At 37.7% G+C, this 25,438-nt stretch overlaps 1 protein-coding gene across 2 annotated transcripts in view; it reads left to right on the plus strand.

Annotated features, from left to right (window-relative positions):
* Nucleotides 1–25,438, plus strand: part of XRN2 (5'-3' exoribonuclease 2) — a 79,647-nt gene that overhangs the window by 53,620 nt on the left and 589 nt on the right. For both annotated transcript variants that reach the window (XM_043602996.1, XM_043602997.1), the window contains 5 exons: nt 4,844–4,912; nt 5,010–5,141; nt 6,177–6,304; nt 18,058–18,121; nt 23,154–23,292. In XM_043602996.1, coding sequence (XP_043458931.1) covers nt 4,844–4,912; nt 5,010–5,141; nt 6,177–6,304; nt 18,058–18,121; nt 23,154–23,292 — 532 coding nt within the window. The remainder of the gene's footprint in view (nt 1–4,843; nt 4,913–5,009; nt 5,142–6,176; nt 6,305–18,057; nt 18,122–23,153; nt 23,293–25,438) is intronic.

The raw sequence follows: 25,438 nt of genomic DNA on the forward strand, positions 1-25,438 counted from the left end.
CCTCTGTATCTTCCTCTCATTGTTTGGAATGCCCGTTCCTTTATAGCCTATCCTTCATAGCTTTTCTTCTGTTCTACAAGGTGATCTGTAATTTATATAATCTTCTTGTGTGTTATTTTCATTAGCAGCATTTAGTTTTCTTTTTTTCTCATAGCATCTAGCATAGTTCTGAACCTGTGTAAAAGCCCAGTTGTTCATAGTGTTCATAGTGTCAAAGCCCAGTGTTTTACAGAGCCTTCCAGGAGCCCTTATTTCTTCAGAGAAGTGTTTCTCAAACTTTCTGTAGTCACCTTTGGATGAATCAGGCAAGGGATAGAGTGTTTTATCTCTTCAAGGAGGTTTTTTAAAAATGTGAGTTTTTTAATGTAACTGTTACTGCAGTGCCTATAATGCTCACGGCTGGCAAGCAGGTGATTTGAAATCAGAAACCTAGAGGAAGAGGAGTATATACAGTTAGTCACAGACTTGATGGTGAAAACTCTTGGAAGGGTTTATCTTCCACTACCTGGTTAGCTACTTCTGACAGAGTGTCAGAAAAGACATCTTAAGTCCTATAAACTCTTTAAGTGCTTTAAAATGTCAAGTATATGAATCATGAAGTTTTCCCTACAAGAACAGTTTGCATTGGTATGCTGATTTAGCGTTAATTACAGAAGGTATCAGGGAAAGGTGGGGTAAAAATGGGGAGTGCAGGGAGTAACTTGATATTTAGAGTTTTCTGCTATCTTTGTGAAGTGTACTAGCACTCTCAAACAGTAATAGTACTTAAAATAGCATTTCTAAGGGTAATTCTTAAAGTGAATTGAGTTGGAAAGGGGTGTTGTACATTCCTTTCCTTTCCTGTTGAGACTTTGCTGTAGTATTTTCTTCTAATAGTGTCTAAAGTGCTACTTGTGATACAGATGAAAGCCCTGCTCAGTTTTGTTATTTTCAACCATGCTTAAGTTTACAATTTTTATATTTTTGTCCTTAGTATGTTTCTGATAACAATTAGGTGATTATATGAAATAATAGGGAAGTTCCCTACCAAGGGAAGGGTCCATCATACTTCTCCTGGGGCAGGGCTTCTCAGTGGGTAGAAGTTTGTGCTAGATGAATCAGCACGGTGCCACCTAGAAGTGGTGAAAAATAGTCCTGTTTACAGAATTAGATGAAGCTGGATGAAGCAGTGTACGTCTAAACACAGTTATCTTACCTTAGCTGGGCAGTCTGTTGAATGTATAAACTGTTCTGTTAACTCATTTCCTCCCTGAAGCTGCTTCTGTATCTCCCTGATACTGCTTTCCTTCCCCTGGTGCTCTCTACAGTTAAGCTCTTTTGTTTCTGGTGGTAGAAATTTGTCAGAGTAATCTGCATTTTTTCTTTATTATTTCTATTATTTTTACTTATATATTTTATTATAATAAAATAATTTCTATTATTTTAGTTTCTCTGTCTATAAGAATTTTAATTACTTACATAAATAAACCTGAAAAAAATGAAGGAACTTTAAAAGCTTGGATCTCAATACAGTTCCCCTTTGGGACTTTGCCTAATGAGTTCCTGCCTCTTTACGTGTTTTTCTTTTTGGAGATGTTTAAGTTGCGGCTGATGTTATCACATTGGAAAAATACAGTTGAGTTGTGCTTTAGCTTCTTTTGTTCTTTAATTTCTAAAAGTGTAATAGTTCTTAGTGTATATTTTTGGGAACAAATTACTAAAAAAATATCTCAACCAGTGAAAGCTTAATTCATTTAGGAGAGAGTAAGTCTTCAAATTGTACTCAAAGGTCCAAGGGAAAAGAATGCTTTAATCTTTGAGGTCAAAAATAGTATCCCTTGTCCCTTCAATAGGGACCTCCAAACTTATTTTTAGATGCGCCCTTTCTGTCTCCTAATGGTTTGTTCCCTCCCTATTAAGTATATAGATCACTTTGTGGAGTTTGGTTCTGAGAGGAAGTAGGGGAGATGTTGGAGATTTTTTTCCTATTACCTTGGAAATGTTTTCCCTTTTAGAGCATGAGCATGAAGGATGGAATTTTTTTTTAATGTTGATTTATTTATTTTGAGAGAGGGTGCAAGCAAGGAAGGGGCAGACACAGAGGGAGAGAGAGAATCACAAGCAAGCTCTGCACTGTCAGCACAGAGCCCAGTGACAGGCTCAAACTCATGAACCTCGAGATCATGACCTGAGCTGAAATCAAGAGTCAGGTGCTTAACTGACTGAGTCACCCAGGTACCCCAAGGATGGGATTTTTAAAGCAGTTTTATTGAGGAACAGTTGACATACAGTAAACTGCATCTTTCATAAATAAATGGATTTGTTTTCTCAAACACTGATTTCAGCTGTCTTACTAAATCTCTGATTGTAACCATTGTCCTTCAGGAGAGATTATCCCTGTGACCCTGGGGTTATCTCCTTACCTTTGCTGTTTCCTTCACTTAGCTTCCAGTCTTTCTGCACATGACTTGCAGATCTTCATCTCAAGCCCTCACCTCAATGTGTTTCCACTTGCAGCCCTGCCATTTCTTTTGTCTGCCCAGCATTCTCATCTCAAGCACACATTGAAGGCCCTTGCCTAGACTCTGTTGAAGACCTTCTTTTGGTTCTCTCCCTCTGCTCTCTGACACACTGTTGCCAGGAGGTTCTGTTTGAATTGCCTCCTTGATTATATTTACTCCCTCACTGCCTGAAGCAGCTTCATGTTGTGTTCAGGACAGCCTCCTGAGGACATTAACCCAGTTCAGGCAGCCTGTCTTCCTGCCCACTTCTGTTCACAAACTTTTTTGCTCCAGTCTAGCTCTTTCCAATTGAGATTCCACCTGGGAGTTAAGGCTTGAGAACTTAAAGCATTCATTGCGTGTAACAAGTTGGTTTGTGTCATCCTGCATCCTTTAGAATGGAACTAGTTATGAATCTTTCTTGGGAGAATTGAGGATGTAATCACTCAGATCACTTTCATACAGCTGCTGTTCCAATTCAACTGAGCTATTCCTTGGTCCTGGGACCCCTTTCCACATCTTGCTTACATTTATTTCCTCTCTCATTTGGTAACCAGTCCTGTCCCACCTTATACCAAGGCCTCTTGGATGATGTTTTCCTTGGTCCCCTGTGAAAGAATGCTCTTCCCTCTTCTCCATACACACATGCTTTGATCCCACACAAAGACATGTATGGAAGGCATGTGCATACACATGCTTTGACTCAGCATCTTTTCTGCACCTGTTGTTGCCTTTTCCACTTTTATTCCTTATGAAAATATTATTAAACATTTCTTATTTCCTTTAACAGAAGGGGAAGCAGGGTTGCTCCCTGGCCATCATTTGTGCCCCCACACTACTCTGAGACCACGTGTGCTGTGGGAACTCTTAAAGCTTGTTTGGTAAACTGCCGAAAAGCCCTGCTGACACAAAGATACCTGCTTTGAGACACTTAGGTGCAAGTGTTGCTTTATTACCGATTTTCTGTCTTTACTTTGTACCTAGAAGGCCCTAATGAACTCCTGTACTTAACTACCATTTTCTCTGCCACCCTTTTAAAACTGTAACACTGCCCTAAGCCACCTTGCCCAGTAGAGAACATTTGAGATAAAGGCGGTTGCCAGTGAAGAGTGAGTTGTAAGAGGAATGGATTGAGTAAATGAAGTATTGTTCAGCTGCTCTTGAACTCCGCATTTTTATTATAAATGAAGTTATTTTTCTGTACTTAAAATATACAGTTAAATCCCAGTGCAACGAAAATAGACCCTAATAATATAAAGTGGCAGTATTTGAAGAAAAAAAAGTTAGCTGTCTGAAATGTCAACCAGTTCAATAAAACCTTTTTGAATAAAACCTTTTTCAACTGATTGCAGTCATGGAGGAATTTTGGAAATACTAAAAAAACACCGAGAAGGAAAGGCGATGATAATACAGTGAACATCACTGATAACTTTTTGGTGAATATATGTCTGGTCTGTTGTATATGTATTTTCCCCATGTCAGTGGGTGTTCTCTTACTAAATTTTTTGTAATGTCAATTGAGGATTCCGTTTTTAGGGAGAACCTTAGTTTCTTTAACCACTCCACTATTACTCATACATTTCAGTTGTAGTTTTTCAACATGAATACTAATGTTGTGAATATCCTTAGGTATAAACCTTGTATGTATCCAGAGTCTTAACTGCTGTGTCAAAAGGAAAACTTGTGTACTTACCAGGCTTTGGGACACACTCACCCCACCAGAAAGGAAGCTTGATTAAGCTTATATTCACAGTCCAAGAGTACAGACTTATAAAATAAGTCACTCTGTAGTTTTCAAAGTGTGACCATTCCTGAAGGAAGAGAAACATCCTAATAGAGCATGATACAGGGTTTCAACTGGGAAATTTAATGTTTTTTTCTCTGTAGATTATTTGTGTTCACTTTCTGAGTTTGCAAGTGTTTCTGGTGGCATTTGCATCTTATTTTTGTGACAAGAGCTAATCTTCCCTAAGATGCTAGAGGGAAAGTCTTCGTCCTACACTAAACAGAATGAAAGGCGTTTTTTGAAATTTTTTGTTGTTGCAAACCTCTTCCATCTATCTCCAGTATCCTGTTGGTATTTCTCGAGAGTTGAGGCAGGGTCTGTCCTTTGTCTGTGGTCACCCACAGTTAGTGAGAGCATGGCTCTTCCCACACAGAAAATTACATGAAGGCTGTGTACTAGCAATTAGTTTGGGGAAGGAGATATTCAGCCATTTGATGAAACTATCAGTTAAAAGAATTTTTGGAGAAGACTTTGGAATTTTAATTACTCTTTTTTTAAACATGAAAAGTACCTCAGTTTAAAATAGTTAAGCCAAGGTAATATTAAAATCACTAAATTGTGTTTTGCTCTCTTCTAGTATTAATTTTAAAGACCCACAGTTTGCTGAAGACTACATTTTTAAAGCTGTAATGCTTCCAGGAGCAAGGTAACAGCGATGTGGCCATTAAATATAAACTATCTAGTTTTATTTTGTATGAACAATGTTTATCCCAGTACTGAATATTGTATTTTCAAATGGTCAGAAAACCAGCACCAGTACTGAAACCAAGTGACTGGGAAAAGTCCAGCAATGGACGGCAGTGGAAGCCCCAGCTTGGCTTCAGTCGGGACCGGCGGCCTGTCCATCTAGATCAGGCTGCATTCAGGACTTTGGGGTGAGTGGTAGGTTGCTATCCTTTGTATATTTTGCTTTTTTGGAATCATTCACAGGCATTAGGTCAATGTTTATGTCATAAATACTTAAGCCTAGTTGGCAAATATTTTAATGATTTTGATACTTTTATGCTTTTATGCTCTTCTTCATTTTTTAAAATTCACTTCCGTTTCTTTGGCATATGTATTATGCTTTATGTATTGCTTGAGAATTCTGTTATTTTCCCTTAAGAGGTTTTGCTGTCTTTCTGACAGTTATTTCAAAGGAATAAAACATTCTCTTTACCCTCAAGAAAGTTTTAACTGAATTAATATGCGGCAGAATCTGTTTAAAGTGTTACTCAATATATTACCATATATGTAATGCATAATACATAACAAGTACGTAGTATGATACATGATCAATACAATAACTCTTAACTTTGATCCAAATTCCTACTCCTTGGAATTTGTCCTGAGAAAATAATTTTAGAGAAGTATAAAGTTATATGCCCAAATCTCTAATGAATTGTTATCAATAATAGTAATACTCAATGAGAGGAATGGTTTAGTAAACTAGAAGATGTCACCATGGTATTCTGTAGGTGTACATATTATAATTTTGCAGACTATGACAACTATAGGGTAATGTTTGATATAATTGAAAATAGCAAGATACAGAGCAGCAATGTATACAGTGATAGCAACAGCATGGGTCCTTAAGGACAAAACTGAAATATGATACAAAAAAGAAAAGTAGACTTTTTGCATGAAGTAATTAATATATTAATTAATTTAGTAATTAGTAATTAAGTAATTAATAAATACATAAATAATTACCAATTAAGAATCTTGGTGTGGCAAATGAACATATTCTGTCACCATTACTATCCGTGGTACTGTTTTGAACTTTGTTAATTATAAACCTTTTAAGGTTGTGTTCTCTTAATCACATCTAGTATAAAGAGACCACTACTAGCATTTATTTAATTTGTGTCAGCTATGATGTGGTGGCTAGATCTGTAATTTGTTTTCTGGTTGGTGGGGTCCTTTTACAGCCATGTTATGCCAAGGGGCTCAGGGGCTGGCGTTTACGGCAATGCTGCACCACCACCTGCGACCTATCAGGGAAACTTATACAGGCCACTGTTGAGAGGACAAGCCCAGATTCCAAAACTCATGTCAAGTAAGTTTTTATTAGTTGATTATTTTACATGCTAAGTTAAATATTACAACAAAGGTAAACCACCCTAATCTCATTGCTAAAAAGATTTATCAGGGCAGAGATAGTGGACTTAAAAAACATAATTTAGGAGAACTGTAAGAGAATGCTTCATGTAAATTTTGAAGATACTTTTATCTTGGCTGTGTATAGCTAATTGAATAATATGAACTGGATTTCTTATTTTCATCTACTAGAGTGAACGTATGCAGAAAGAAATATGTGGAGAGATTGGCTACTTACTTCATTAATACAAGTATTGGGCAGTTAAATCAGATGCTAGATATGGAATTGCAACCTCTTAATTGATTGAAAAATGACAGTATCCCTTTCTCACGATGCATATTGTATCTCAGGATTCCTTAGGATAAAGCCAGGCATTGCTTTAGGTAGTAATACTCCTTTAACTCTGGTTCTATGAAAATCTTGGCCTTTCCCTAACCCCTGGTAACCAGTTTTGTGCACAGAAGTGGTCCGGAAATGTTACCCATTGAAAATAGTTACATCGCATTTGAATTGCAGTGGACAGAGGGAAGAAAGAGTTAAAGGTTAGACTTTTCATAGATTCTGTATTAATTTTAAACTGTATCCCCATATTGTTATTTTTGAGTTCTGTGGTTGTGCTCGTTTACCAAGAAAGTAGAAGTCATGTACCAGGTTCTCAAAACCATTTTATTTGTAAGGTCATTCCTAGTTGTCTGGTTGCTACCCAACCAAACAATGGCAGCATGGCAGCAGGAGGATTTGACTGTAGCAAGATGCTAACATTTGTTAAATCTAAGTGTCATTTATTTAAGTTTCTTTCTGAATGCTTGAAATATTTCATGAAAATTAATTAACAAAAATAGAGGGAGCTGCTGTAAGAAATCTTTTTCAACCGAAGTTGTAGGGGTGCCTGGGTGGTTCAGTTGGTTAAGTGGTTGAGCACCCGACTCTTGGTTTCGGCTCAGGTCATGATCTCATGGGTTCAGGAGTTCAAGCCCAGATCAGGGTCTGCACTGACAGCACGGATGGAGCCTCCTTGGGATTCTCTGTCTCCCTCTTTCTCTGCCACTGTCCCATGTGCGTGCTCGCTCTCTCTCTGTCTCTCTCTCTCTCTCTCTCTCTCTCTCTGTCTCTCCGTCTTTCTCTCTCTCTCTCTCTCTCAAAAATAAATAAACATTTAAAAAATGTTTAGGGGCGCCTGGGTGGCACAGTCGGTTAAGCGTCCGACTTCAGCCAGGTCACGATCTCGCGGTCCGTGAGTTCGAGCCCCGCGTCAGGCTCTGGGCTGACGGCTCAGAGCCTGGAGCCTGTTTCCGATTCTGTGTCTCCCTCTCTCTCTGCCCCTCCCCCGTTCATGCTCTGTCTCTCTCTGTCCCAAAAATAAATAAACATTGGGAAAAAAAAATTTTTTTTTTTAAATGTTTAAAAAAAAGTGGGGGGGCGCACCTGGGTGGCTCAGGTGGTTAAGCGTCCAACTTCTGCTCAGGTTATGATCTCATGGTTCATGAGATAAAATCCTGCGTTGGGCTCTGTGCTGACAGCTCAGAGCCTAAAGTTGCCTTGGATTCTGTGTCTTGCTCTCTCTCTGCTCCTCCCCCGCTCACATTCGGGGTCTCCCTCTCCTTCAAAAATAAACATTAAAAAAAATTTTTTTTAAATAAAAAAAAAAATCAATCTTGGAGTTGTCAAAGAAATACCAGATTAATGTGAAGATTGTTGCAAAGTATTTATGATATGTGCCTACCACTGTTTGCATGCTAATTAAGTTATAAACCCATATTTTAACCTAAAGCCCACCCAGATTTTCCTAATCTAGTATCCAGGAAGAAATAGGTTCTAAAGGTGTCTCTCTCAGAGCCCTCTGTGTTCAGTGTATTCTCTCTGTCTCTCTTTCTCTGTATGCTGTGTGGCTTGACATTGAATGGAGCATTATTAGACTCCATGAAAACCATGGAGTTCAGCGGTTTTATTCTATTTAATGAACACAGAAGGGGTACAGAATATTCTTAATGGGTCTTGTGGGGATCTGCTTGGTGCAGTAATTTACTTAATTCCTTTCCCCCCAAGATTCAGCAAATAACATTTCTGTATATTTCCATATATATATTATCAAGCCATGCCACATACAACAAGAGTCTCGTCCCTTTGAAAGAGCTATCTATGCCCTGAAATTTTACTAGTAAATGCTGAAAGCACATCCATCTTATTGGTTTTTTTTTAATGTTTATTTTTGAGAGAGAGAGAGTGCATGTGCATGCTCATTTGGGAGCAGGAGAGGGGCAGAGAGAGGGAAACAGAGAGTCCAAAGCAGGCTCCAAGTTGTCAGTACTAATCCCAATGCAGGGCTTGATGGGGACTGAACTCACATACCTTGAGATCATGACCTGAGCATAAGTCGGATGCTTAACTGACTCAGCCACCTAGGCACCCCTCCGCAGTTAAAGCCAGCTGTTTATTGACACATTCCTTGCCAGTACCTTTTATCTAATGGCTCTTCACCATGCACTTCTATCCATAATGGTATCACAGCTTCCAGGTGGGGAAAAAAATTGAGACACAGAATGCTAGAGCCAAGTATAATCTCCGTAGGTTATTTCTCAAGATGATGGTTATGTGGCATTCCTGAGGTTGTTGTGTCTAGTAAACTTTGAGAGATTTGGAAAGAGGTTTGAGTAGCAAAGGTAAAAAGCATGTGTTCTCCATTATGCAGCTTCCTTCCATTTCATGTTTCCTAAGGCCCAGTCACTGGGATTGCTGCCACCATAATCACCCAGCTACTTACTTAACACCTTTTAAAGTCTTTTTTTTTTTTTAACTTGATTTATTTTGAATACATAAATTACAGTAAAACCTTAGTTTGCAAGTATAATTCATTCCAGAAACATGCTTGTAATCCAAAGCACTTTGTATATCAAAGCGAATTTCAAGAACCATTGGCTCAGTTGTGATCATATGACATTCAGCATCACGTACTACTCATATCAACTACTCATTTTATCAAGTTAAAATTTATTGGAAATGTTTGCTTGTCTTGCAGAACAGTTGCAGAACAAGTTACTCGCAATCCAAGGTTTTACTGTATATCAATACCGTGTGCATGAGTTTGATGTGCTAGTTGTATTTTTTTCAAATATATGTCAAAATAAATACATAACTGTAAAGACAAAAAGCTTGTTCACAGACCCCCAGAAATTGATTGTGTGTATCACTCATGGTATATACTTTGGGAAATGTTGCCTAGATCTTTTAGGGAATCCTAGGCCCACATGAGAATCTGTAAACAAAACATGGATTCCCTTCACAGAAAATCACTCACTCAGTGTGTAGTTTGTATAAATCTGAGTGCTTCATTCTCAGGTCCCCTATCAGTCTGCAGAATTCTTCTCCAACAGTAAGAGAAAGAAGGAAGTCAGAAAGTTCTTTTATTTATCAGGGTCACACCAGAGGTAGAGAATTTCATGTCTTTTGGGGCCTGCAAGTTTATAGTTCTTAGTTTGCCTTCTTTAGGAACAGTTACCTCTTACCAGCATCTGTGCATTTTACTTCAAATAGTGGGGTCACCTCTCCCTTTTTACTACTTTGAGTAACTCCTCATTTGCCATTGTTACAGTTCTTATGAGATCTAATTTGTTTATACTTAGAGACTTTAATTAGAATCTATTCCAGTTAGTCTCTATTTTAATTACATCATTAAAAATGGGAAATAAGTTTTATAAAGTAGGGATTGACTTAGAGCAAGACACAAGTGGCCCTCTCTGCGTGGTGACTTGTAACATTGAGCTACCTGAGGATTAGTGCTGGAACTCCATACTTAACATCTTTTCAAAGGGGATGGGAATGGTAGGAATGAAAACGTTTATGGGAAAAAAATCAGGAAGAATACGCTATTTAAATTGAGCCTACAGTGGGGAATTTGGGCTTAGAAATACACAGCAAAAAGTCAGGTGGTATTAAGCTTAGAATAACTGGTACAAAATTCCAGGAGCATAATGGGGACAGATTACAAGGGTGGAGAGGCTGGTTTTTTCCTCCATATTTGTAGTGGCATTTTAAATGAATTTTAACTGTAGTTCTTGTTAATTAAAATGTGGCAGGTAATAAAACAGACTCCCATAATCCCATGATCCTGCAATTTTAAAGCAGTAATTTTTTTCATTATATTCTTCTTATGTGTAATTTTTGAAAATTGGATAATCATACATGTATTTTCACATATTTTTTTAATTAAAATGTAACATATAAAGTTCTGAGTCACAAGTGTACAGTTTGATTAATTTTTATGAAATGAACACACTCATGTAATCACTACCCTGGTCAAGAAGTAGAGGGGTGCCTGGGTAGTTCGGTTAATTGAGTGCCTGACTCTTGATTTCAGCTCAGCTCGTGATCTCACAGTTGTGAGATCCAGCCCTGTGTGGGGTCTGTGCTGCATATGGAGCCTACTTGAGATTCTCTCCCTCCCACCCTCTGCTCCTCCCCTACATGTGCTCTGTCTCTCTCTCTCTCTCTCTCTCTCTCTCTCTCTCTCTCTCTCTCTCTCTCAACAAAACAAAACAAAACAAAACAAAACAAAATGTAGACAGGGACCAGTCTCCAGAAGCCCCCCCCCCCCCCCGCCACATGTGCTTTCCCAGGTGCCACTCTAGCCCATCAAAGGTAATTACTATCTTGACATAGGTGTCATAGATTTGTTTCATCTGTTTGTTTGTTTTAACTTTATATAATGGGACTCTTACTCCATTAACCTTTTAAAAAATTTGCCCTCTTCTGTTTGACATTTTGTTCTGAGATTTATCCATATTGTTGCTGCAAATTTCATCGCTTACACTGTTCCATCAGTGACTACATCACCATTTCCCTCTCCAGTTGGGGTTGTGTTTGGGTCGGTCAGTTTGGGGCTGCTGGAGTAGCACTGCTGTGAAATTCTTACTCAGCACACATAATATAAACATCTCTGATTAGTATGGACTAGTAGTAGAATTGCAAGGTCAGGGTTCTGCACACATTCACCTGTAGTGAATAAGTTTCCCAAATTACATTCAGTTTATACCAGTTTGCATTCCTTTATCAGTGCAGGGAAGATCCAGTTACTCCACATTCTAATCAACCCTAAATATTATTAGGCTTTTCACTTTTAGCCATTCTACTGGATGGGTAGTGGTCTCCCACTCAGATTTGAATTAGCATCTTCTTGATGCTTACTATAGTTGAGCTTTTTTCATATTTATTGACCCTTGAACATTTGTGTGTGTGTGTGTGTGTGTGTGTGTGTGTGTGTGTGTGTGTAATATGCCTGTTTGAGCCTTTTGTCCATTTTTCTACTGGGTAACCTGTTCCTTTTGCTTTATTAGGAGTTCTTTTATATTCTGGTTATGAGATTATTTTTATATTGGGAATACCGTTTTCCACTATCACTGTTAGTTTTCCTTCTCACTTTAACTGGCATCAGGTGAGGAATAGGTTTATGCCAACATTTGGGAACTCTGGGTGAAGAGCAGTGGGAATTCTTTGTATTCTTGTAGCTTTTCTGTAAGTGTTGAAATCACAATAAAAATTGAGGACAAAAATATTCATAGATGTTTGATGTGTGTTGGTGTTTTTAGAAGTAATATTTTAAATGTCATTTTCCAGTTGCTTGTATGTAGAAATGTAGTTGGTTTTTAAAATTTTTTTAATTTTTTAAATGTATATTTGTTTTTTGTTTTTTTTTTAAACATTTTTTTTTTTAATGTTTATTTATTTTTGGGACAGAGAGAGACAGAGCATGAACGGGGGAGGGGCAGAGAGAGAGGGAGACACAGAATCGGAAACAGGTTCCAGGCTCTGAGCCATCAGCCCAGAGCCCGACGCGGGGCTCGAACTCACGGACCGCGAGATCGTGACCTGGCTGAAGTCGGACGCTTAACCGACTGCGCCACCCAGGCGCCCCAAATGTATATTTGTTTTTGAGAGAGAGAGGAGGGGAAGGGCAGAGGAGAGGGAGACACAGAATCTGAAGCAGGCATGGGGCTCAAACCCACAAGCCATGAGATCATAACCTGAGCTGAAGTCAGACGCTTAACCAGTTGAGCCATGTAGGCACCCCAAAATGTAGTTGATTTTTGAATTTGACTTTGTATCCAACAACCTTACTAAAATCATTTATTCTGAAAGTTTGTATATTCTGGACTTTATGCCTACATAATCATGTGATCTGTAAGTGGTGACAGTTTTGTTCATTGACTTTCTAATCTTCATGCCTTTTGGTCTTTTTTGCTTTATTGCACTGTCTAGGACCTCTGGTGTAATTGGGTAATGGTAGACATCCTTGTTTCATTCCTAGCCTTAAAGGGAAAACTTGTAATATTTCACCATTAAATAGTGATGTTTGCTGGGGTGCCTGGGTGGATCAGTCAGTTGTGTCTGACTCTTGATTTTGTCTTAGGTCATGATCTCACAGTTTGGGGGATTGAGCCCCTCATTGGGCTCTGCACTACAGTGTGGAGCCTGCTTGGACGGTCTCTCTCTCTCTCTCTCTCTCTCTCTCTCTCTCTCTCTCTCTCTCTCTCTCTCTCTCTCCCCCTCTCCCTCTCCCTCTCCCTCTCCCTCTCCCTCTCCCTCTCTCCCTCCCCCTACCCTGCTTGTTCTCTCTCTCTCTAAATAAATTTTAAAAAAATAAGCAAATACGTTTACTGTAGTTTTTTTTTCTTTTAGATAAGAAATATTGAACAAGTTTTTTTCTGTTTCTTGTTTCTAGTGGGTATTGAATTTTATCAAATGCTTTTCCTCCATGTTGAGATGGTAATGATGTTGTTTGTCTTTCCTTCTGTTCTGTGGTTAAAGCAACTTGGCATTAACCATTGGTAATGATATACCAATACCAGGTATTATCACTTTTTAAAAGTCGTTGCTAATTTGATAAGCAAGGAATAATATATCTTTGTTTTAAGGGATAATTTTTAAAATTGGTACTTTGATCCTAATTTTTACTAACCAGTTTTTCCTTAATAAATTTCCTATTCATGTATAAGAGCTTCTTAAAGCCCTTTTTAAAGTAGAAGAGTGCACAGTTATATCTCCTTTCTAAAACCACAGCTCTGTTGGTTATGGAAAAGACTTGGTGGTTGTTTTAGTTAGGGAAGGATGATGAAGATCTGAACTGATCTGTGGCAAAGTGGATTCAAAGTGGAGAAGATAGGAGAGGAACAGCTGAAGGGCTGGATAATTGAATATGTTACACGAGGGAGAGAAGATGAGGCTCACTTTTCACTGTGGACACCTGGGTGACTAATGAGAATTTGGAAATCCAGGAGGGTAAAGGAATATGGAAGAATATGCTGAGTCTGATTTTAGTGCACATTGAAGTACCTGAAGACATTGAAGTCATCTGCTGGTAGTTAGTAATATGGTCTGATTCTTGCTCAGCAGAAAGGAGAGGGTTTGGAGAGAGAAAATTGGGAATCAAGCCAGAACTGTAAAAGCTTTAGAAGGATTTGGATAAGTAAATGAATTTTAATTGCCCTTGGTTATAAGAGAACCTAGAAAAGCTTGGGGTTCTGAGAGTAGACTTCCTTGAAGGCAGCCATGTCATTTCACAAGTTATTCCCTGATAATAATTGTCCTAATCTAGAATGGTCACTGCAAGATAGTAAATTGGTCACAGTTAATATGATGAGCCCAGAGAAATGGTGCCCACTATCAAGAAAGGAAATCCCGGGGCCCTCGAGTGTCTCAGTCAGTTAAGTGACTGACTCTTGATTTTGGCCCAGGTCATGGTCTCATGAGTTGTGGGATTGAGTCCCGTGTCTTAGGTTAGCGCAGAACCTGCTTGACATTCTCCCTATCCCTCTCTCTGCCCCTCCCGCTCACACATGGTGTGCTCACTCTCTCTCTCACACAATAAATAAATGAATGAATGAATGAATGAATGAATGAATATTTAAAAATAATAAATGATAGATCAGCCTTCTTTTTTATAGAATCTTGAGCTGTAAAATTTGATCAGAAACAGTTTTAGTAAAATGGAGATCTAATAAGCCATTTAATTTTTTTTAATGTTCGTACTGTCATAGCTGTTTTCTTCATGTGGTGCAAAATAACAAGACAGACCATTTGGTCAAACTCTATCTGCTGTAGGTGTTTCTTACTGTTGGTTTGTGATTTGTCTTTGATGTGTCAGTTTTTGGCTGATGAGTAATTGGCCCGGGTACTGAAAACTTGTTGGAGTCAAGTGCAGTCTTGAGCATTCCATGTGAATGAAGCATTTCATTTCTGCAACCCAGAGAACCCAGTATGTCACTTCACTTCATTTCAGTTGGTAAACTTGTCAATTAGCCTCATTTGAAAAGTGATTTTTGATTAGTGCAATCAGTAAACATGGAATCTTTCCTGTGATTGCCATGCTGGTTAGGTAAATTGTCACTTGAGGAGCTATTGGTGAAGCCTTGGTTTATATGGCCTTAGAGCTTTAGAAAAGAGATAAGTTTTTAAAGACCAAAGGAAAAAATTAACTGTCATTTTTCCTCTCTCGCCTGTGCCTTTCTGAAGTGCAATTCACTGCTTCAGAATTTTTTTTTCTCCCTCTCAAATGGATCTTCTGTTAGAGCCATACAAATGAATGATAATAAGTTTGTTTTACCTTCTACTTCATTACTTATCAGCCAGGAAATATTTCTGCTTTATGAATACTTAAGGGCTATATATATTTCTCAGAGCCACACGAAGAGATCTGTTTAAAAGTAGCCTTAAAGGTTTTCTTTGATCCTTTTTTTTTTCTTTTATGGGTTGAAAGCAAGAGATGTTTTAATAATTGTGTTAGAATTTTTACGTCATAGGAAATTTGCTTAGATTTTAACAAAAAACTATAGTTTTTGCATGTGCTGAGTTTGCTTATGTAAAAACACTTGTTCTGGAAGTGAGAAATAGTAAAAGCAAAGTAGAGTGGGAAGTACCTGTAATACTAAAAGTGATGGAATAGGGACTTTAGCCATTTGTCTAGGCACTTAGAGTTATATGAGTAGACTATTGAGAGTGTTCCTTCTTCCCAAAGAAAGTATTCATAGCTAATGAACTTTATATTCCAGTTCTACTTACAGATCTTGTTGCGCTTAATCTAACCAGTAGCGTATTTGAACCTAATCAACATGTGTTCTTGATCATGGTGACTTTCCCTCCATTGGTACTGTTTCTAGGAGAAGATATACAAGCTTTTTTTCTGTCTTTATTGGTCATGAAACATTAGGATAAGCATTTCTGAAGGTTTTTGTTAATGTAGATGTATCTTTCTGTTACCTTCACTTGATTTTAAATTTATTAGGGATCCCGTTTGGAAGCTTCTGTTAAGTACCATGCAGAGTTTGTATTCTGTGGAACCAGAATCACAGAATTCAGTCTTCATGGTAAAAAAAAAGGGCATGTTTCCAGGGTTAATTACCACTGTGATCCTGGGACATGGACATATGAAGTACAGAGCTAGACAGGGATCAAATGAAATTCACTGTATTTCCTTTGACTTTTGTTAAGCTAATTTTCTATATGTGAGACACTTAAAATACTTCTGGAAACATTTAAACTAATTCTCACTAAACTAATTTGTGTGCAATATATGAATAGACCAAGGCACTTCAAGTTTAACAAGGTAATGATCAGAGAAAGTGGCGCAAAAGTTGATTTTACTTTCAGTAGATCACTTTCTCATAAATGGTAATGTGTTGAAAGTCATGTATGTTTTGAGGTAAGTGTGTCTTATGTTTTTCCATAGGAATAAACCATACAAATGATGATTGCTGTTTTTGTAAAAATTTCTGGTTTTACCTCTTAGGATTATGATTTTTTTCTGATTGTGTTTGGTCTGTAGTAGTGATTCAGAAGTTATTCTGGGCCTGTAGAGATCCTTTTTGCCCTGTTTTCTGTGGGTTGTGTGGTAAGCCTCGTGAGTTCCCATTCAGGTTTGGAATTTCTAATGACCACTGTGAAAACTCCTCAGCAGTGTTCCTCAATTTGACCATTACTAGTCTGGTTTTAAGAGAAGAAAAGAGACTTAATTGAAATTGACTAGAGATACCACATTTTCATTCAAAATGGGTTTCTGCATGAAAGTAATGGTGGTGAAAGTTTCCTGCTCCTTTGTAAGAGAAGCATCTCTTCTGGGTTTGGCTGCTGGCCACTCAGGCTGGCCGAGGAGCAGTAGGCTATGGTTGCACCCCTGCCCTGGCCAAGGGTCGCCTCTCCACGTAGGAAACTTCCTTCAGGTGGCATAGTCAACCTTGTCGAGGCCAGGGGAGTCCAAGGCAGTAGTAGTGGGTTGTTCACACTGGAATCATGTGAACAGCCAGGTCCTCTACTTGTACTTGTTCTGTATTCTCCTTTGTGGGGCTTTTAAGCACAATTTTACTTTTCTTTTTCTCCGTTTTTTGTTTTTTTTTTTTAAAGTAAACCTAGATTGTGTTTTTTTGGTTCCTAACCAGAGATGAGCTTTCATTTCTTCTTTCCTTTAAGAAAGTAATTTTGAAAAGCATGTTTCTAGTTTGTGTTTCCATTAAAATGTGAGCCTGAATACATTATGGTAAGCCTTGTTGTCCTTGGGTCTTGGGAGTCTGGAGGAGGTTACTGTCCTCACACAGTGAACTCATTAGACAACTCCTGGAACCAGCTGTTTTAATTAGGTCACACACAGACCCCACTAAAGAAGGGTGGCCAAGGTGACTGTGAGACTGGAGACGGGAATGGAGTGGCAGTTGGTTAACACTGACCTTCTGAGCCACTGAGTGCCTTCCTGACCAGTGTTTGGGGCTGCTCCTTTCAGCTCCTTTACATGCAGAACCAGGAGCCATGTAATTGTTTCTTGGAGTTAGATATTGCCAATTCAGCTTTGTGTTAGGGGAAGAGGTTTGACTCAGAAAACAATAGGAAAGTGGGTGGTCCCTTTATTAGCATCTCTCTGGCCTGTGTTGGGAGAGATGTGTGGGCTACACTTTATAATAGCTAGGTGAGGGCAGGATTCCTTCCAGTTGCCATGCTTAGGGGGAACATTTCAGGATTTCTATTGAAGTTACTATTCTTTCAGTTTGTATTTATGGAAAAGAACCTAAATCTTTACCTTTCTTTTGCACAGTATTTAAAATAAAAAATGTGAAAAATATATACCTTAACATACACATGCACACATACATAGGCAGTGAGAGAGAAATGAGAGTATAATGACCAGGGTTCCTAAAACTATGTTTCATTATCAAAGGAAAAATAATAAAGCAAAACATTTACTGACCCAGTTGATTTTATATCTTTGTACATTTGCATTGTGTATAATTATGCTAGTTTATTTGGTTTATATTCAATCTTAGATTTTTTTCAAGAATTTTTAATCACAAAAATATATAGGTAGCTGAATCATGATTACTTCTTAATTGGATTGTGTTTGTTGTTTTTGTTGTTTTGTTTTCTTTTTTTGGTGTTGAGTTGTAGAAGTTCTTTATATATTTTAACCCCTTATTGGATATATGATTTGCGAATATCACTAGGTTGTCTTTTTTGTTTTGTTGATTGTTTCCTTTGCTGTGCAGAAGCTTTTTATTTTGATGTAGTCCCAATAGTTTTTGTTTTTGTTTTTGTTTCCCTTGCCTCAGGAGTCATATCTAGAAAAAGGTCCTGTGTCCTTTGTCAGAGGAATTACTGCCTGTGTTCTCTTCTAGGGTTTTTATGGTTTTGATTACATCTTAAATTTTTCTGTTAACCCTTCCCTGTTTATTTTCCAGATATGAGGCCCCAGGATTCCTGGCGAGGTCCTCCTCCCCTTTTCCAGCAGCAAAGATTTGACAGGTAATACTAAAGCAGACATGACTTTTAAGTATTTTTCCACATTGAGGTTTGGGCTTTCTCCATGGTTTGAAATGTACTTTGTTCCCTCCAAACAGTTTCTGTTGTGTCTGTTCTTTAGACACAGATGGCTAACACGTTGAAGTAAAAGACTCCTGTTTATATACTTTCCTACTTTTCTTGGTCCTTGGCCTTTTATTTTATTGAATGTTTTAAGGTGCCCTGAAAAATGCAACACAGAGAGCTTAAAATTGTATTAGATTTTGGTCAGGCTAAACAAATTTCTTTTTAGAAGGGTTGCGCAGCTTAATGAGGCATAACTAATGGTGTTCCACTTTTATCATTTCTGTGCAGGCAACACAGCATTAGTACAGACCGACCATTGATTCTTGCTACAAACCTCTTGAAGTCCTAATCAGCTTCTTTGGTACAACTTTTTCAGGGCTGACAAGCCTATTGTAGGGCAGTGTCACTGTAGGTCAGTAGTTATTAGTTGCCACTGAAAACAGTTTCTTTAACTACTTAAGACTGAACTGAATTAAACGCAGAAGGGACTCAGAAGAGGATTATGGGATCTGCAGTCTAATAAGTACCGTGGACTAGGAAGAGTGTGACATGGTTTAATAACGAGGGATGTTTGACTTGTGTTCTTTCATTGATAAGTTGTGTGCTCCTAAGTCAGGTGGTCTCTGCACAACAAGACCGCTAGGCATGTTATGAATAATTATAGTAACATCTGTAGAATAATTTTTTAGAGGGCGTTTTTAAGATCTATCATTTTATGCTGGTTTTGCCAGCATCAGTAAATGCAGAAACCAATGAAGCCCATACTAAGGCTTCCCTCTTTGCCTTCCCAGTTCTAATCTGTTTTGTTTTTCTCACCTTTACCGTTTTAGCATTCTGATGTGTTCATATCTGAAATGAATAAAATGTGTTAGGAACAGGGTTATAAATGATGCTCCCCTTTTAAGAAAACTTTCTTTAAACACTCTCAGACATCATTTCATTATTTTTTTCAAGAAGATAAAAGAAATCATGTTACTCGGTTGCTTTAATAGTATCAACTACTTAGTGCAAGCTGCTTTTTCATTTTCAGATGACTGATACAATGCCTGTATTTATGTTTTGTTCAGTATAAGTGCTCAGAGAACACCATATGCACTACTTCAGCATCCTCAGGATAGGACCATTTTCAAACAAATTAAATGAGTAAGGGGTAAATCTTTCCTAAATTACAAATGACCACATTAGAACTGATCTCATTTTAAATAACCATCCTTCTGCATTACGTTTGTTGAGTTTGATTTTCAGGCAGTTTCTCTACTTCTTTCCCATATTGTTAATAATCACTGACATTTATTGTCTGCCTATCATGTGTTTGCACTGTGTAAATATACCTTTAGAAATACGACTTCATTTATTCCTCCTAGCAACCCTTTGAAGTAGAACTTGCTTGTTTTTACAGATGAGGAAACCTAGGCCCACAAATCTGACAGCTTACCTAAGGTTTCTCTTCTGTAGCATTCTTACTAAGAAACTTTCACTTGAATGAGCAGAGTTCTTCAGAACACTGACTTGAGCATAATGTTATAGTAAAGCCGCCGGGACTTAGAGGAAGTAAAGGGTCTCCTTCCACTTCTGAGGAGGTGCTCATTTTTCATTCCCAGCGGCTCTCCTTCCCTGTGTACACTAAAAGATTCTCTAAGATCATCACCATTGTCCTGATATCCATCGGGTTTTTGTTCTTCTGGTCTAGCCAAGTACTGGTATTATCCTGACTGCCTTTGTGAACCCTGCAGATTAGGAGCAAGTTTTGTGGGGCATTCATTTTTGGTTTAGTTTTAGCCTGAAACTGGAAATCATACCTTAAGCAAATGTTGAATGTGAGCTTAATAGAAGTCTGTCTTATGTCTTAGACTGTGGTCTTTTAAGAAACATACCATTTATTCCTAAAGAAAACAGAGTTTGAATTTGGCATTCCTAAACTTGTGCGTTAGCCTGTTAGCAAATGCAGTGAGTACATCGCTCACTTCTGGAGCACTTGCCAGTCTAACCATTCTGACTTCACAAGATGTAGAGGAGAAGATACACACTGGCAGTCACTTTGACTTTGCTGAGATGTCACAACTAGTAAGTAATAGAATTCTTACTGGAACCAGTTTTACTGATCCTTATTAGTTCAGTAGTTGCCTGCCACATGATTTTGAGTGTTTGGTTGAGAGCCCTACTAGAAAAGAAAATGTTGAGTGTACCTTTTTTTATGAAATACATGGTTTCTTGAATTTTTTCTTACTTTGAGATAGTATCTGTAATCCATATGTTCATTTAAAAATGCAATAGGAACACTGCTTCTCCCCCCCCACCGCACCCCCCCCCCCCCCCCCACACACACACATGCACACACAGACAAGCCAGTGCTAACTTTGAGTTAATGGTAAACAGAGCATTCGAGTTCTGCCCTATTGTCTGTAATTCTTGCTAGTGGAGGCCTTCTCTTTTCTGGCCATAATCAAGGTGGCCATTTAATTTTTAACATATGGCCATTAAGTTTAGTTAGTCTTTGAAAATCTTTAAAAATTTCGCCATATATATAAATTAAAAATATCCAAATTGGTAGTAGTTACTTCGCATTGCCAGCTACTTTCCAAAACAGAAATTTGGAAACTTAAGAATATTGTTGCCATAGACAAAAAAACTAAGAAAGAGACTCCTAACTATAGAGAACAATCTGGTGGTTACCAGAGGGTACGAGGTAAGGGGGGAAATAGGTGATGGGGATTAAGGAGTGCGCTTGTCCTGATGAGCACAGGGTAATGTATGGAAGTGTTGAATCACTATATTGTATACCTGAAACTAATATAACACTGTATATTAACTATACTGGAATTAAAATATTTTTAAATAAATATTAAAAAAAATAGAACGTTGACAGTAATGTTAAAAAAAAAAAAAGTGTTGCCATCCATGATGCCAAATGCCTCAGATAGGTTGCCTCAATAAATAGCTACTAATTTAAAATAGTTGAAATCTGTCAACCTCAATGCTTCTGTCCCAGATTTAAATAGAAGGCAAATTATACTTGTAACTATTTGCAAATTAATATAATTAATATAGAAATACGGTAAACTTGTGGAAAGTAAGGGATTCTCTGCCAGTAAAAAGGAAAAGAGGGTAATTCCTGTCCCTTTTACTGTTTTTTCTGTTTAATTTCAACTAAATTATTTTTATTAAAAAATTACTGAAAAATGTTTTAAGTAATTATTATGAACAAAGAGAGGACTTTGTGTTTTTAAATTTTGGCTTTGTTTCTAACCTATTTTTAGAACATAAAATAATGTAAAAATGCATTTATAATATATTCCATCCATGCAAGCAGATTTTCCAGAAGCTCAATTGAGTGAGTTTGATCATTGCAGAACTGAAAAAAAAATTGATTACAGTTAATAACACAATGTGTGAGTTGCATTTTTGGTATGTGGGTTTTGTGTGAATGGCCCAGTTTTGATGAGCCTCCTTGGTTATAGTACAAAACATTAACCCCTCCCTCATGCAGAGACCAGAAGAAACCATTCCTATCTCTGTAGAGCTGTTCTTGCTAAAATATATTTGTATTAATAACAAACCTGAAAAATAATTAAAAGCCTGAATATATGGATATTCTTTCTGAGCTACAGATTTTTTTTTTATTTAATTTTGATTCACTTACAGCAAATTTTATATTTATTAGAGCTCTGGTTTCACCACTAACTAGAAAACAGTATTGGCTGGCTTCTCTGGAGTTCTTCAGAGTCGTTCTTTGAGCCATCACACAAAAAGAATTATCTTTGGTGTTTAAAAAAAAAAAAAAAAAGCAAGTTCCAAGTGAAGGCAAGGAGAGTAGGAGGGTGGAGAAGATGGACTGAGGCTTGAGTAGCTGTGAGAAAATTGGACTACCCAGTAAGCCCAGCTCTGAGCTCCCATCCTCAAAGACCTGGGAGGTGAAATTCTTGTGCTGGTATGGTTATCATTAATACGAGTCAGTGCTTTAGCAATTTTAAAGTTTGACTGTAATTTCTCTTAACATCTGTAATGGCCCCAAAGCATGTGGTGTTGAAATATATTGGAGAATTTTGTTTCTGTTTATTCTTTTTAGTGACTGTTCTATAAAATGGAAGTTGAGGAAAATGTCTCAAGGAGAAAGTTGTGTCTTAAATGGTGATTGCCTTTCTTAGAAGGTGTATCTTTGCTACCTTGTTTATGTGACGGTTTTAAATTATGATTTAATACAGCATACCTGTAGCTTTGTATCTGCAAAGTTAAAATAGGCACTTGAAGACAATTAAAACATTTCTTTTGACTAGTAATCTGGGCCGGCAAACTGGGTTATAATAGCTGTTGAATCTGTGTTCCCATGTAAACTGTACACCAAATGCCAGTCAGCCCATGCCAATTAGTGCTCATGTTGCTAGGTCACCATGGTCAATTGTAAGCTGCATCAATAGAACTTGAAAAGATTTCCTCCTGATCAGACCTTTTGACATATTGAGCAGAATAATGGATGGGAAAAAACAGCCAAGTCCCCTACCCTAGATTCAAAATACTGAGCAGTAAGAATTCATTTACAACCTGCAATTAACTAGAAAGAATGGACTGCAAGAACGAGTCTAGACATTTTTAAAAATCAAGCCCATTTTCCTGTCTTGTACATGTTTACACTTCGGATAGCATCTTAAATGTAGCCACCTCAGTGATCTTGAGTCCAAATCTTTGGGTAACCAAACAGAAATTTCACAGTTGAAAATGAGCAAAATATTTTAAGTCCTACCTTTCTGATTCAATGGAGTTTAAGTACCTTTTTAAAAAATGGTGATACTTTATGAAACATGTTAGACTACGTTGAATATGAGGGACATAAATGTCACTCTAATACTGTATGTCCCATTTGACAAATGGCAAATTAGATCGTCCTAAGATTTGGAGATGATGCTGGATAGTTTGAGACAATGGGCTGTATAACAGATATGACTTCTAATGCCAACATGATTCTTCTCCACAGAGGCGTTGGGGCTGAACCTCTGCTGCCATGGAACCGGATGCTCCAAACCCAAAATGCAGCCTTCCAGCCAAACCAGTACCAGATGCTAGCTGGACCCGGCGGGTATCCACCCCGACGTGATGATCGTGGAGGGAGACAGGTGATACAGCATGGGCCATGGGACAAAAAGCCTGCTGCTCACTTTATACTTAGCATATTTTCTTAAAAACATTTCTGGAAAAGCTTGGCTCCCTCATTGTAAAATGTATATAGGGTGATAATCTGCCTTACTAAAATCTGTTACACCATGAAGAATTTTCATCCCCAAGGCTCTTTCAATCATAGCAGTCAGTGGTATTTAGCACAAATAGGGCCAGTTGCCAAAACCTATTTTTTTTTTATCATTTAAGGATGTTGTTCTTTAAGTAGAAACTAGATCTCATGATAGATATTAATGTTCTAGAAACTGAAAGTAAGAATCTATCCTTTTAACCTTTTAACCTTTTAACCTTATTCATCTTAGAAGTCTCCTATCTTGATTGATCAAATACCCTTTTTCATGGAAAGAAATCTCTCCTTCATCATACGTTTTTTGTTTTTTGTTTTTACCAAATTTAAATAGCCATACTTGATTCAGTATAATAATTCCTAGACAAATTTATTTGGTAGGTGTAAGCTTCACTTTCTTCTCTGTAAAGCATCCGGTTTTAGCATATTTAAGCCAGAGGTCTATTTGTCTCAGTCTATTTGTCCCCCAGCCATTTGACACCCTGGTCAGTATTTACATGCTCTGCAATCAAATCCTAGCCAGAGAACAGGGTCAGAATGCTGCAGTTTAGTGTTTTAGTGTGTGTGGTGTTCATGGAGTTTGGCACCTGCGGTGATGTGAAGTGGTTTTAAAATTGCTTACCTGGTATTGCCAGCAGGTCTTTTGCAGTGCTTTGAATATTAATTTTCATATGCAGGTTCTTGCCATGCATCCCTTTATGTAAGACTGCTCTTTTGACAGCTAAGAAAAAAAAATTAGACTTTTTTGTGTGTGTTCTTATAAGTGTTCACTTCACAAGAAAATAATCATTTTAATTATCTTTTGAGAGAATTTTGTTACAATCCATTAAAGTCTGTTCGTAGACTTTACTTTGAACACTGTCAGCCCAAGATGTCTAAAAATCCCATCAATGGTTTGAGACTATTTATGTTAGAGAGTTGATGGGATGATACTAGGCAGTCTAAATAATGAGTATTATTGAAATGGGGACATACTTATAAACTAGAAAAAACCCTGGAGAATCTTCAGTCCAACTACCTCATCTTCCATTTTGGAAACTGAAACCACGTGGTGCCTGCACTTGGGCAACAGAGTTGGGGCCTGGCTGCCCTGTCCTTCTGATCCTGGTTCATCATGTTTCCCATCTCCTTCAGAGGCCTTCCTTGTAAGGGACTCTCTGCTGTTATAGCAGGTAAAATAATTATTCACTTAGAAGATATAAACTAGTTGGTAAGTTTGTAATTCTTTTAGGACCTTTTAGAAATACATTTCTTTTTCTCAATCTCTCTTTTCATGGAGATACTTTTTATTAAATCACAGGTTTTGAAACACTATTAATTGCAGAAGTTCATTGTTAAAAACAATGTTAATTATGATCCCCACTGTATTTTAGTGAGGTTTATATGACTCATAATTTAAACTACTCTGTGACAACATGGGGGCAGGACAGTCTGTTTCAGAATCCTGGAAGCCTAGAAAGGAATTTTGATAGAATCTTATGTTGTGCAGGAATGTTATTTGCAAGTCTACTAGGATATGTTATGAATGTCACCGGTAATTGTTCATGTAACAATCTAATGTGTTACTTAATACTCTACAATTTATAGCTAAAAAAAAAAAAAAATCCCTAAAATAAGTAGTTCATTAGGCCTCAACTCACTTAGCAAGCTCTTGCCTTGGTTAAGCAAAAATGACTTTTCTAGTGTAATATGTCTAAAGATGATGTAGGCATCTTACTACAGTGTGGCTTGAATTAATGCCAGGGATGGCAGGGAAGATTGAGAACCACAGAACACTTAACTATAGTTCATTTGTGTACATTGTAGGGAATTTCTTCAGTGCCTGTTATGGCTCATTTGGGTAGTTTTCAGCAGTAGCATTTGTGCTGGAGTCCAACCTTGCAACGAGCTTTGCATAAAACTGGGGGCCCAAAGCACCTATTTATGAGACACCTTCCATATGATATACTTTTAAGACCTATTCAGCTTCTTTATGGTGTGTTTTTCCAGAGCAATGTAAAATTAATTTCTTTGCAGAG

This window comes from Prionailurus bengalensis, chromosome A3, assembly GCF_016509475.1.
Source record: "Prionailurus bengalensis isolate Pbe53 chromosome A3, Fcat_Pben_1.1_paternal_pri, whole genome shotgun sequence".
NCBI classification, from domain to species: Eukaryota; Metazoa; Chordata; class Mammalia; order Carnivora; family Felidae; genus Prionailurus; species Prionailurus bengalensis.